The sequence below is a fragment of the Salmo salar genome, chromosome ssa13, assembly GCF_905237065.1.
Source record: "Salmo salar chromosome ssa13, Ssal_v3.1, whole genome shotgun sequence".
Taxonomy (NCBI): domain Eukaryota; kingdom Metazoa; phylum Chordata; class Actinopteri; order Salmoniformes; family Salmonidae; genus Salmo; species Salmo salar.
Window position 1 is genome coordinate 50089043 of NC_059454.1, and position 13911 is coordinate 50102953.

At 44.6% G+C, this 13911-nt stretch overlaps 1 protein-coding gene across 5 annotated transcripts in view; it reads right to left on the reverse strand.

Annotated features, from left to right (window-relative positions):
- Nucleotides 1–895: 895 nt before the first annotated feature.
- LOC106567375 (sterile alpha motif domain-containing protein 11) overlaps nucleotides 896–13911 on the reverse strand; it is a 106991-nt gene continuing 93975 nt past the window's right edge. For 4 of the 5 annotated variants that reach the window (XM_014136541.2, XM_014136540.2, XM_045693374.1 and 1 more), the window contains 5 exons: nucleotides 13230–13308; nucleotides 12252–13012; nucleotides 3732–3862; nucleotides 3169–3279; nucleotides 896–2733 (listed from right to left, as the gene is read on the reverse strand). In XM_014136541.2, the coding sequence (XP_013992016.1) occupies nucleotides 2461–2733; nucleotides 3169–3279; nucleotides 3732–3862; nucleotides 12252–13012; nucleotides 13230–13308 (1355 nt within the window). In that variant the 3' untranslated portion in view covers nucleotides 896–2460. The remainder of the gene's footprint in view (nucleotides 2734–3168; nucleotides 3280–3731; nucleotides 3863–12251; nucleotides 13013–13229; nucleotides 13309–13911) is intronic. The other variant, XM_014136542.2, reaches the window with a different exon arrangement.

The following is a 13911-nucleotide window of genomic DNA, read 5'->3' on the forward strand; positions in this document are numbered from 1 at the left end:
ACTACACTGTGCTACGCTATTCTATGGTGGGCTGGACCAGGCTGTGTCGGGTAAGGGGACAGAGGGAGGCTTCAACCCGCCAGGCATGCCAGTCTTCTCTGCCGCCAGGCGTGCCAGTCTTCTCTGCCTGCCAGGCGTGCCAGTCTTCTCTGCCCAGGCGGTGAAGCAGAAACAGACTGGCCTGTTTCCCTGCCAACCAAACCCCCCGCACACTCCCTCCTCCACTCATTCCTTCTTTCCCCTCTCTCTAGATACTTGTGTAGGTCTGAATGGACTGGATAGGTATAAGCAATATGGCCGACATTCCACCTTGCCTTGCAGCAAGACATAACTGATGCTGTGAACTTTCTTGACTAAAGCTCTCCTCTTTATGCAGTGTTTGCAGTGTTATCTTTAAGACGTTTTAAAGGGTGTGTGCATTCAGTACTTGTACATGATGGCAACCAGTTAAGTAGAGCTGAAGACCAAGCCAATGAAAGCCCAGGAGTGGCCCATAGGGGATAGATGTGTTTGACAGCTTCAGTGGAAACTCTGTTTTCTTTGAAGGCTAAAGGTGGGTGTGTGCACTCGCGTGTGCACTTCTCTTTGTGTGCACGTATGTATGTAGGCGGAAGGGTCAGGTTTATCCCCACAGGCAGGGAGGCCTTGGCCTGCGGCTGAACCTCACACTGACAGCTGGTGTTGACCTGAACCATGCCCCAGGGGTCCACTCCCCTGCAAACACACACACACAACGACAGGGAAGAGCACACACACAGGGAAAAGCAGGGGATCAGATACTATCAGAATTTCACTGCTCCAGCAATACAAAGCAAGCACACACCATCTAGCAGTCAGAGAAAACACACTAGAAAAGGTATTCACTGATAAGTGAGGTGTAGAAAAAAGCAGTCGATAGTTTCTGTAGGATTTATTTTACCAAGTGGCGAATACAAAAATAGGATCAAGACAAAACAGTGATGGGAAATCTAGACCATTTTAATTCATTGCTTACACATAGTTAAAAAAAATCCTTAACAAATTCAAAGATTTGCATTTAGCGCTTTGTGCCTTTTCCCTGCAATCAAGGGAAAACAAAGTAAATGTTCTTTGGAATCCATTGTGAGGACTAAGTATTATACATATCTGTTCATCTAACTACAGCAAAAGTCCTATAAATATTATTTCCTAATTTATATTGCTGAAGTAGCATTTCATTATGGGGCTTCTTTTAATATAAAACATTTGAAGAAAGAAAACTGCAAAAAAAAAGGTTGGAACAAAAGTACCACCAAAAGTTAGCAAGTCACATTTTGTTCAGTCATAAAGATTTTTCCCCATGCAACTACATTTAATTAGATTTTTTTTTTTGGAAAAGTACCATGTATGTAACCTACAGGATATTTTCAGCTTAAGCATGATTCTGTACAATTCGGCATGTTTGTATATCCCACAGTAGTTAACACGATTATGCAATAACATTAGCCCTATGAGCCGAAGCCACCGTTTCGTCACTGTCCTGTATCAGTAACATTTGAGTGTGTCAGAGAAAGAACTCTGCCTATAGGCCGATGGCTTATGGGCACAACTGTGTACCTAGAACACCTTGTATAAAGATTCCCCCTTGTTTCACCTTACAAGGAGTCTCCCTTGTCTTTTAAAGACAGTCATATGAGGTACTGGGCCCACTGGGATCTTTTATGTACCCCACCTCTACCTAAGACTAGCCATTTTGCCCACAAAGCAACCAAAAAAAAAACACCGGAAACAAACATGGAATATCGTTCCTTATTTCACACATCTTTGGTTTTGGACTGTGGAATGCATAGTTGCAATAATGAAGGTTTTTTGGAGTCCCTTTCAGTGTATGCTTTCACTCCAGCCTCCAGAATTCTCAGTTCCTCTGAGCTGTTTGGGCTCCTTAGACTGGAAGTGAGAAGAAAGGAGGGGAGGAAAAGAGCGAGAGAAAAGATGGAAGAGGCATCTCTCTTTTAAGTGCTGGGTGCCGCCGAGTATGCTGGGGAGCAGACAGAGAGAGAGAGGGGCTTCCTTCTTCAGCCCAGGAAGAAAGAGTTTCCGGTAGCGTCTGTCTGACTCAGAAGAATGTCGTAGTTCTGGGGCTTTGCTCTTTCTTTGGCAAGCTGTCTAAGACCAGCTGTCTGCTCTCTCTCTCGCTCTCTTTCTCCCTCTGTCGCTTCATCACATCTCTCCCTCCAGCTCACTGTTACGTCTTTGGATTCTGCTCGGCTACAACCACAGTGGAACTTGAAGTTGATTGGGCTGCTTTGATTAGTCCCTTTAGTTCATTTTTATTTTATTCCCTTTTATATTTATATTTTTTTGACAGTTTATTCCCCAAACCCAAAGGGAGATGTATGCCCAAAAGGGGAGGAAGGGGGTCAATTCAATGTCTGTTACAAGAGCTTTCTCTGTACCCATCTCCCTCCCTTCCTGTGCCTTCCCTGTGCAGCCAGTTGGGTCCTACGAGGGGGTCTTGGCCGCCTCGTAGCCCCCCGACACAGAGCCGTTGGCGTTCTCCTGCTTGGGGGAGGAGTGACAGGGGGGCGGGGGGGCGCTGTAGGGGGAAGAGCTGCTGCTGGCGGCGGAGAGGGGCCGCAGTGGGAGCGGCGCCAGGGGGGTGTCGGACGGCAGGAGGTCCCTGTCCGGGGGGCGCAGGGCAGATGGCGGGAGCGCCAGCGGGAGCGCCAGCGGGAAGCTGGTCATGTAGAAGATTCTGCCAACACGCCGTGCCACCTGAGGAGAGAGAGAGAGAACGCCACATGTCGAGGTTAAAGCTGCTCAGCTCACAGTCTACATCCCAAATGGGCCCTGTCAAAAGTAGTGCACTATGTTGGGAATAGGGTGCAATTTAGGACGCACATCATGTCCTAGTGTTCTACTGTACCACCAGCCTGAGAGAGAGGAGAGGGTTAAGGGCTACGGTACGGTATGCCTGACAATCTGTGCACCGACAACGGGCCGCACGTTTAGACGCTACACTATCTATCTGCTTTGGCTAACTACGATACACTACTAGCTTCCATCACTCACAAACACACTCACACAAACACTTGAGGTTTACTCACACAAGAACAGTCTACTCATACAGCAAAAATAGGAACTTTGAGGCTGCACACACACACTCCTGAGGTGATGGTCCTGAGTGTGTGGCCAGTCAGTGGTGTGTACCTGAGAGCGTATCTTAAGCGCGGGGCCCAGCTTCAGTCCCATGATGTTGAGCAGGTGCTCCTCTGTGAGCAGCGGGAGGGTCTCTCCGTCGATGGCCTGCTCCCGAAACACCTTCAGGAGAGACACAGCCACTTCAGCCAGAGCTGAGACAGACACACACACACACTCATAAACATGCACAAACCCATGCATACACGCTCACACAGAGCATACACTCACACAGAGCTTGCATACACACTCACACCATTCTCAATCTTCCAACAGTGTGTGTGTGTATAACATTAAGGGGACTGTGGTGCTGTGAGAGATAACAGTGGTCTTACAGCTATAGAATCAACTAGAAACCAACTCTACTCTACTAATAGTAGAACTTCTGATTGAGGTGACAATATTAGATACTCTGGTCCTAAAGCCTTACTCTGCCCTACTCTGCTCTTCCACCAGCCCGACCCTGTTCCCTCTCTCTCTCTCTCCCTCTCTCTCTCTCTCTCTCTCTCTCTCTCTCTCTCTCTGGTTGAAAGGGTGGATAAACCAGACCCCTGCCATCCTGCCCTGGTCCTTACCTGGTTGTACTCGGCACAGCCGGCCAGGCCGCCCACGAAGCCACACACCTCCTCCACACTCCACTTTCTGATGTCCTCCACTGGGGGCGCCGCTGAGTCCTCGCCGTCCATGAACATACCTCCCATACCACCTATGAGAGGAGAGAGGGTAGAGGGATGTTGTAAATGACTAAGTCATATTCATTAGGGCACTTTTTTATTTTTTTTACAGTGGACGAAAATGTGTGTTTCTTATTGGGCAAGTTCAGGTCATTCTCTCCCTGTTTCAGTCCATTTTCTCCTATTTGGTGCCTGATGAATACGACCCAGGACAGACCTTGACCAGCAGCTAGCATACACCCATTTCTCCATTTAATTTCTCGATCTCATTGTCCAAATCATGCAATTCTCTTTCACACACACACTTTTTCTCTCGAACTGTTGTTTTGTCCTCGCGGTTGTTTTGCAATTGTGTAAATGGACATTATATTTAATTGCTTTGAAAAATGTTTGCATTTAATAATATTTCATTTCACGTTTAAAAGTATACTTGATCCATGTTTGCTAATTCTCACTGTTGTTGTTCCTAACTACTCCCTCTCTCTTTTCTCCCCCCCCCCACCTCTTCTTCCACATGGTTGTGGTGATAACCCTGTGTGTAGAGGGGTCAGGGGGGGTCAGTGGCAGGGCCCCTTCCAGGGGGAGGTCTCCACGCTGCAGACACAGAAAGAGTACCGCTAATGTCTTTCATATGCCTGCCCAGGGGTGTGTGTGTGTGTGTGTGTGTGTGTGTGTGTGTGTGTGTGTGTGTGTGTGTGTGTGTGTGTGTGTGTGTGTGTGTGTGTGTGTGTGTGTGTGCGTGTGTGTGTGCACATGCGTGCATAGGTGCGTGTTGGCTCCCACTGTGAAACTGGCTGTTTTGCCTCTGCTTTCCTAAGCAGTTTCTGTCTATGTTTTCAAACGTTCAAATCTCTCTCTATTTAATAACAGTCATTAGACACAGACAACTCAAACCAGGTTTCTAATTAACCCAAACAGAGTTGCTCTAATATGAAGGTTTGATTCTGTGTGTATTTGCGAGTTTAAGCTAGGGTGAATTCAAATGTCCTCCGGAGATTCAATGATTCCAAACCTCTTGGTGTAACAGTTAAGCGTTGTCTTGACATTCGCTGGATTCGGATTCACGGCCAGTTCAGGACTACCCCCTACATTAGTGTCAGAAGTGGGATGGAGCCTGATGCCATCCGAGAGGCGTGGACACGTGAACGACATGGTATAGAGAAGTGTGGGGATACACCCTACCGAAGGACGGGGGTAGTGTAGCGACTTTAACCCAACACCTAGCGAGCTTGTCAAGAGTTTCAGGTGTTGGCTTGACAGTCGCTGGACCCAGGTGCAAGCACCGGTCGATGCTACCCCCCGAATTCGCTACAATATACTTTCATAGTTGGTTTCATTAGCTAGGTTTCCATCCAGTTTGCTATATATTTCCATGCTAGTTTTCTAAAATCTGCTTTAAAAAAATTCACATTTTCCCACCAAAGGTGTGTTTCTATCCAACTGACTTGTTCCAGATTAAAAAATCTATGCGTCATAACGTAATGCACATAAAAAGCAATTAGTCGTGTAACTTTTAATTTACCGAAAAACAAAAACAAAAGTTTGATGTGTTTCCATTCTATTTTTATATCTTTCTATGTTTTTGGCACAAAAAAAGTCTGCAATAAACAGCAAATGTTTCCATTCAGGTCTTGGCACTTTCACTCTGGCCAACAGCTCGCAGATACAGTTTGGAGGGTACATGATGAGGTTATGGATAAGAGCAAGATCATTTGTCAATTGGCAGCCAAGCACCGATCATCATGTCACCACCTTACAAATGAAGACCCTCACTAGTTATTGGAAAGGTGCATCAAGCTCATCACCGTGCACTTTTACCACCGTGTGAAGTTCATCATAAGTTATTTCATCTGTAGCTTAGTAAACTGAATGTTTTTCCAAGTCGCAGTGGGAGGACTACACAACATAGCATTGCTTGACTGCAAGTTTACCTTGACATGATGGTTATGTTATCAATATTTGCACATAACTCTTTCGCCCGAATTGTCATAATCTATTTCACCCACAAAATAATTATCCCACCTTCTATAGCGTATTTTGTTTTGTTGACATTTGGAATGTTTACCGACAAATTTGCTGTTTCCAATAGGCCTGCCTGTTGTGATATTTTCTATCCAACATGTACAGTCGTGGCCAAAAGATTTGAGAATGACACAAATATTGATTTTCACAAAGTCTGCTGCCTCAGTTTGTATGATGGCAATTTGCATATACTCCAGAATGCTATGAAGTGTGATCAGATTAATTGCAATTATTTGCAAAGTCCCTCTTTGCCATGCAAATGAACTGAATCCCCAAAAAACATTTCCACTGCATTTCAGCCCTGCCACAAAAGGAACAGCTGACATCATGTCAGTGATTCTCTCGTTAACACAGGTGTGAGTGTTGACGAGGACAAGGCTGGAGATCACTCTGTCGTGCTGATTGAGTTCGAATAACAGACTGGAAGCTTCAAAAGGAGGGTGATGCTTGGAATCATTGTTCTTCCTCTGTCAACCATGGTTACCTGCAAGGAAACATGTGCCGTCATCATTGCTTTGCACAAAAAGGGCTTCACAGGCAAGGATATTGCTGCCAGTAAGATTGCACCTAAATCAACCATTTATCGGATCATCAAGAACTTCAAGGAGAGCAGTTCAATTGTTGTGAAGAAGGCTTCATGGCGCCCAAGAAAATCCAGCAAGCTCCAGGACCGTCTCCTAAAGTTGATTCAGCTGCGGGATCGGGGCATCACCAGTACAGAGCTTGCTCAGGAATGGCAGCAGGCAGGTGTGAGTGCATCTGCACGCACAGTGAGGCGAAGACTTTTGGAGGATAGCCTGGTGTCAAGAAGGGTAGCAAAGAAGCCACGTCTCTCCAGTAAAAACATCAGGGACAGACTGATATTCTGCAAAAGGTACAGGGATTGCACTGCTGAAGACTGGGGTAAAGACATTTTCTCTGATGAATCCCCATTCCGATTGTTTGGGGCATCCGGAAAAAAGCTTGTCCGGAGAAGACAAGGTGAGCACTAACATCAGTCCTGTGTCATGCCAACAGTAAAGCATCCTGAGACCATTCATGTGTGGGTGTTGCTTCTCAGCCAAGGGAGTGGGCTCACTCACAATGTTGCCTAAGAACACAGCCATGAATAAAGAATGGTGTCAACATCCCCCGAGAGCAACTTCTCCCAACCATCCAGGAACAGTTTGGTGACGAACAATGCTTTTTCCAGCATGATGGAGCACCTTGCCATAAGGCAAAAGTGATAACTAAGTGGCTCGGGGAACAAAACATTGATATTTTGGGTCCATGGCCAGGAAACTCCCCAGACCTTAATCCCATTGAGAACTTGTGGTCAATCCTCAAGAGGCGGGTGGTCAAACAAAAACCCCACAAATTCTGACAAACTCCAAGCATTGATTATGCAAGAATGGGCTGCCATCAGTCAGGATGTGGCCCAGAAGTTAATTGACAGCATGCCAGGGCGGATTGCAGAGGTCTTGAAAAAGAAGGGTCAACACTGGAAATATTGACTCTCTGCATCAACTTCATGTAATTGTCAATAAAAGCCTTTGACACTTATGAAATGCTTGTAATTAATTATACTTCAGTACTCCATAGTAACATCTGACAAAAATATCTAAAGACACTGAAGCAGCAAACTTTGTGGAAATGAATATTTGTGTCATTCTCAAAACTTGGCCACGACTGTACATTACTGTACATTCCTCGCATAAAAAGGTTGGATGGAAACATGGTTACTGACTCTACCCTTTAACTCCCCTTAATTTACTAATTTTTAGCTACAACGTCTGACTCTGTTGGAGAGGAGGTGTAGAACCACTGATCTACCTCAAAGTGAGGTGTCGAATCAGTGATCTACAAGTAGTATTCCCTGACAAATAATAGGTTTTGTGCGATTAAGATTCACAGGCCATCCACCCGGCAAACATGCGCACACAACCAGGCATTGATTGATTGATTGGAGACAGCTTGTGTCAGTTAAAGAAAATGTCATAAGATTTTCTACCTGCTGCAACAATAGTGGATAACGATGGAAATACCGGTAAAAGCATATTGCCTCAAAAAGTGCACCAAAACACATGGTACTACCCATGAGTCCTGGGGTGTGTTCAGTACGACAGAACGGTGTTCAATGTTTAATTAAACAGAAACGGTACTGTACTGAACGACCAGTTGAAAAAGAACGTGGTTATGGTGGCCTAGATGGCGATTGTGTATGGTGTGCAGCACAAGTTTTGAGATTTTAAATGGTCACACCCATATTGATCAGGCCACACTCACCAAACATGAACAAACATACCTCAGAGGCTGTTGAAGAATGCACCGTTTTGGGGAAATGTGTCGTTCAATACAAACCGACACGCAATTTAGCAAATGTTGAACTGAACTGAACGCACCCCTGCCTTTATGGGCTCCCGAGTGGTGCAGTGGTCTAAGGCACTGCGTCTTAGTGCAAGTGTAGTCACTACAGTCCCAGGTTCAAATCCAGGCTGTATCACATCTGGGCAGTGCACAATTGGCCCAGCATCGTCCGGGTTTGGCTGGGGTAGGCCTTAATTGTAAATAAGAACTTGTTCTTGACTAGTTAAATAAATAACTAATTGCGCTGTAACAATATTATATAATGAGATTCCCACTTCTCTATTTACAATGTGAATACTCGCAGGTTAGTGTTTTTCGTCATTAAAATCTGATTTTAAACATAACCCTAAACTTAACTGTAACCTCACAGCCAACCCTAATACCTAACCTTAAATGAAGAAAAAAATAATGAATTTGTACAATATAGTCAATTCTGACTTTGCAGCTGGCCTAAGGGGACATTTCTCAGTTCTGCCTCCAGGACAAGACTCATGACAATAAACACCAACCTGCTGGATATTCTGTCAAGTACTGTACAACACCACAGAGAGCAGAGGAATGCCATCAATGCATTGACTCTAACTCTAGACAGTAACTCAATGTGACTGAAGCTAATGATGAACCAGGATCTATCAATCATACAAGGCCAGACAAATTTAAAAACCACACCCACCAATTGGGAAAAGCAAAATAGGCTACATTTACTGGAAAGTGATTACTTCTGAACAAATGTAGAAAAAAAGTGATGTCATTTGGTCTGTTGTTTGAAAGATTACTAAGATTGTATTTACAGTTGAAGTCGGAAGTTTACATACACCTTAGCCAAATACATTCAAACTCAGTTTTTCACAATTCCTAACATTTAATCCTAATAAACATGTCCTGTCTTAGGTCAGTTAGGATCACCACTTTATTTTAAGAATGTGAAATGTCAGAATAATAGTAGAGAGAATGATTTATTTCAGCTTTTATTTCTTTCATCACATTCCCAGCGGGTCAGAAGTTTACATGAACTTAATTAGTATTTGGTAGCATTGCCTTTAAATTGTTTAACTTGGGCCAAATGTTTCGGGTAGCCTTCCACAAGCGTCCCACAATAAGTTAGGTGAATTTTGGCCCATTTCTCCTGACAGAGCTTGTGTAACTGAGTCAGGTTTGTAGGCCTCCTTGCTCGCACACGCTTTTTCAGTTCTGCTCACAAATTGTTTATAGGATTGAGGTCAGGGCTTTGTGATGGCCTCTCCAATACCTTGACTTTGTTGTCCTTAAGCCATTTTGCCACAACTTTGTAAGTATGCTTTGGGTAAATGTCCATTTGGAAGACCCATTTGTGACCAACCTTTAACTTCCTGACTGATGTCTTGAGATGTTTCTTCAATATATCCACATAATTTCCTTTACTCATGATGCCATCTATTTTGTGAAGTGCACCAGTCCCTCCTGCAGCAAAGCACCTCCACAACATGATGCTGCCACCCCCGTGCTTCATGGTTGGGATGGCGTTCTTCGGCTTGCGAGCATCCCCCTTTTTCCTCCAAACATAATGATGGTCATTATGGCCAAGCAGTTCTATTTTTGTTTCATCAGACCAGAGGACATTTCTCCAAAAAGTATGATCTTTGTCCCCATTGGCAGTTGCAAACATAGTCTGGCTTTTTTATGGCGGTTTTGGAGCAGTGTCTTCTTCCTTGTTGAGCGGTCTTTCAGGTTATGTCGATATAGGACTAGTTTTACTGTGGATATAGATACCTTTGAATCTGTTTCCTCCAGCATCTTCACAAGGTCCTTTGCTTTCGTTCTGGGTTTGATTTGCACTTTTCGCACCAAAGTACATTCATCTCTAGGAGACAGAATGCGTCTCCTTCCTGAGCGGTATGACGGCTATGTGGTCCCATGGTGTTTATACTTGCATACTATTGTTTGTACAGATAAACATGGTACCTTCAGGCATTTGGAAATTGCTCCCAAGGATGAACCAGACTTGTGGAGGTCTACAATTTGTTTTCTGAGGTCTTGGCTGATTTCTTTTGATTTTTCCATGATGTCAAGCAAAGAGGGACTGAGTTTGAAGGTAGGCCTTGAAATACAACCACAGGTACACCTCCAATTGACACAAATTATGTCAATTAGCCTATTAGCAGCTTCTAAAGCCATGACATCATTTTCTGGAATTTTCCAAGCTGTTTAAAGGCACAGTCAACTTAGTATATGTACATTTCTGACCCACTGGAATTGTGATACAGTGAATTATAAGTGAAATAATCTGTCTGTAAACAATAGTTGGAAAAATGACTTGTGTCATGCACAAAGTAGATTGCCTAACTGACTTGCCAAAACTATAGTTTGTTACCCTGTTGGGGATAGGGGGCAGTATTTGCACGGCCGGATAAAAAACGTACCCGATTTAATCTGGTTACTACTCCTGCCCAGAAACTAGAATATGCATATAATTATTGGCTTTGGATAGAAAACACCCTAACGTTTCTAAAACTGTTTGAATGGTGTCTGTGAGTATAACAGAACTCATATGGCAAGCAAAAACCTGAGAAGATTCTGAACAGGAAGTGGCCTGTCTGACCATTCCTTGAGCTTCTTGACTCTGTTTATTGAAGACTGAGGATCTTTGCTGTAACGTGACACTTCCTACGGCTCCCATAGGCTCTCAGAAGGCGGGAAAAAGCTGAATGATGTAATTCCAGCCCCAGGCTGAAACACATTAGCGCTTTTGGCAAGTGCTCTATCAGAGGACAATGGGCTTAGGCGCGTGCACGAGTCGACCCCATGTTTTTATTTTCTATCGTCTTTGGACCTAAACACAGATTCCCGGTCGGAATATTATCGCTTTTTTACAAGAAAAATGGCATAAAAATGGATTTTAAACAGCGGTTGACATGCTTCGAAGTACGGTAATGGAATATTTAGAATTTTTTTGTCACAAAATGCGTCGTGCGTATAACTCTTATTTACCCTTTCGGATAGTGTCTTAAACGCACGAACAAAACGCCGCTATTTGGATATAACTATGGATTATTTGGGACCAAACCAACATTTGTTATTGAAGTAGAAGTCCTGGGAGTGCATTCTGACGAAGAACACCAAAGGTAATAACATTTTTCTTATAGTAAATCTGACTTTGGTGAGTGCTAAACTTGCTGGGTGTCTAAATAGCTAGCCCTGTGATGCCGGGCTATCTACTTAGAATATTGCAAAATGTGCTTTCACCGAAAAGCTATTTTAAAATCGGACATATCGAGTGCATAGAGGAGTTCTGTATCTATAATTCTTAAAATAATTGTTATGCTTTTTGTGAACGTTTATCGTGAGTAATTTAGTAAATGTTTAGTAAATTCACCGGAAGTATGCTAGTTCTGAACGTCACATGCTAATGTAAAAAGCTGGTTTTTGATATAAATATGAACTTGATTGAACAAAACATGCATGTATTGTATAACATAATGTCCTAGGTGTGTCATCTGATGAAGATCATCAAAGGTTAGTGCTGCATTTAGCTGTGGTTTTGTTTTTTGTGACATTATATGCTAGCTTGAAAAATGGGTGTCTGATTATTTCTGGCTGGGTACTCTGCTGACATAATCTAATGTTTTGCTTTCGTTGTAAAGCCTTTTTGAAATTGGACAGTGTGGTTAGATTAACGAGAGTCTTGTCTTTAAAATGGTGTAAAATAGTCATATGTTTGAGAAATTGAAGTAATAGCATTTCTAAGGTATTTGAATAACGCGCCACAGGATTCCACAGGCTGTTACGTAGGTGGGACGATTTCGTCCCGCCGACCCTAGAGAGGTTAACAAGAAATTTGTGGAGTGGTTGAAAAATGAGTTTTAATGACTCTAACCTCAGTGTATGTAAACTTCCGACTTCAACTGTAGCTGTTATCATTGCATACCACTTCTCTCGAGTGCAGTTCTTGTTAGCTAGCATGCTAACGCCCATTAAGATTGGCTGGTTGCATGGCTAGCCAAATAGCATTCACACGTTTCAGTCGGAGTGACATTTAAGTGTGATGCAGTTGGTTGGTTTGTGTGTATTACTCACCGGTGTGGAAGTAGGGGCTGGTATATGGGAATCCAAAGGGCAGAGACTGGCTGTGGAGCCCTTGCAGAGGGGGCATGGCGCCAGGTGGAAAGTGATACTTAACATCGCTCTTGCTCAGCACTGGGGTGAAGAGGTGGTGGCTAGGTGGTGATTCTGCGTCAGCCGAGCTACAGGGGGCACTGAGCCGACCCTCGCCCGCCTCCTTGGTACCGTCACACCCCCCCTTCCTGCCGCTTTCTTTCCCCCTGTCCCTGTGAAGCCCATGCCCCTCAGTGGCCTTGCCATCCGAGCCCTTGTGCCTATCCTCGCCCATCTCTGTCTCGCTGTCCGAGTCCTTCATCTCATCATCGTGACCGTCTGCGTCTCCCTCCCTCGCTCGGCATTCCCTTTCTTGGTGCTCTCCCCCTCTGGGCTGCTGGGGGCCTTTCCTGGAGGCCCCCTTCCTTAATCCAGCCCGAGCCCCGCAGCTTTGTCCCTGGGTGTCTTTGGGTGTTGTGGCCCCCGAGGGCCCCTGGTGGTTGAGAGAGAGCAGGGGGCTGTTGGTGTGTCGGAGCACCAGCATGGCATTTTGGCGTCGGCTGAGTTCCTCGTGGAGGGGGTGTCCCTCGGGCAGGTGGTGAAGGCTGCGCAGGGCAGGGTGGTCCAGGGGGAGGCCATGGGCTAGGCCCAGGGGGTCGGAGCTCCCCAGCACACGCTGCTGCTGCTGCCTGTGAAGACTCTCCAGCTCCTTGTGTCTGAGCAACTCTGTTGACATCTCCAACCTGGGACCGGACATAGAGGAGAGAGGTTAGAGACAATGTTATCACACATACTAAACATAATTTTAGTACATAGACACACACATTAAGTTACAGTCTTGACATCACACACACACACACACACACACACACACACACACACACACACACACACACACACACACACACACACACACACACACACACACACACACAACAGCACAAGAAGACAATGACAAACCTGGCAAGGTTCTGCTTCCGAAGCATCTCCTGTTGCCGGGCAAACATCTCAGCTTGGGCAGGCTGGAGAAAACCATAGCCTGAGGGAAACGCATAAAAAAACACAGCTCTGAGCACACACACTCATTAAGAGATTTCTGACATACACTACAAATTGGATTTAAAATACAATGACATAGACCCCCTGTTTAATATCAATGCCTCACAAAGAATCAGGTACAAATACATTCTTTAGATGATAAAAGTCTCTATCAAGACAGTCAAAAAGCAGGAATTTCATTGAACATTTTCCCATTTCCAAATTTGAGTGGGAATGCAGCTAATGCTGTTTGAAGTGTCTACATTTTAGTCATTTAGCAGACGCTCTTATCCAGAGCGACTTACAGTAGTGAATGCATACATTTCTTTCCCGTACTGGTCCCCCGTGGGAATCGAACCCACAACCCTGGTGTTGCAAACACCATGCTCTACCAACTGAGCCACACGGGACCGTCTACCATAGGCCAATCTTTCTTGTTATTATTAGCATCTAAGGGTTGGATTCAATCTGTATTGCAGAAGTATTGTGGAAGCCCCATGTTATAACTCGATTGAAATTTAAAGGCAATGTTCTCGCATTCGTGGAGACTACATTCACGGTAAACGCTGTATATGTCCAGTCAATCGTAAATTACCTTTACATT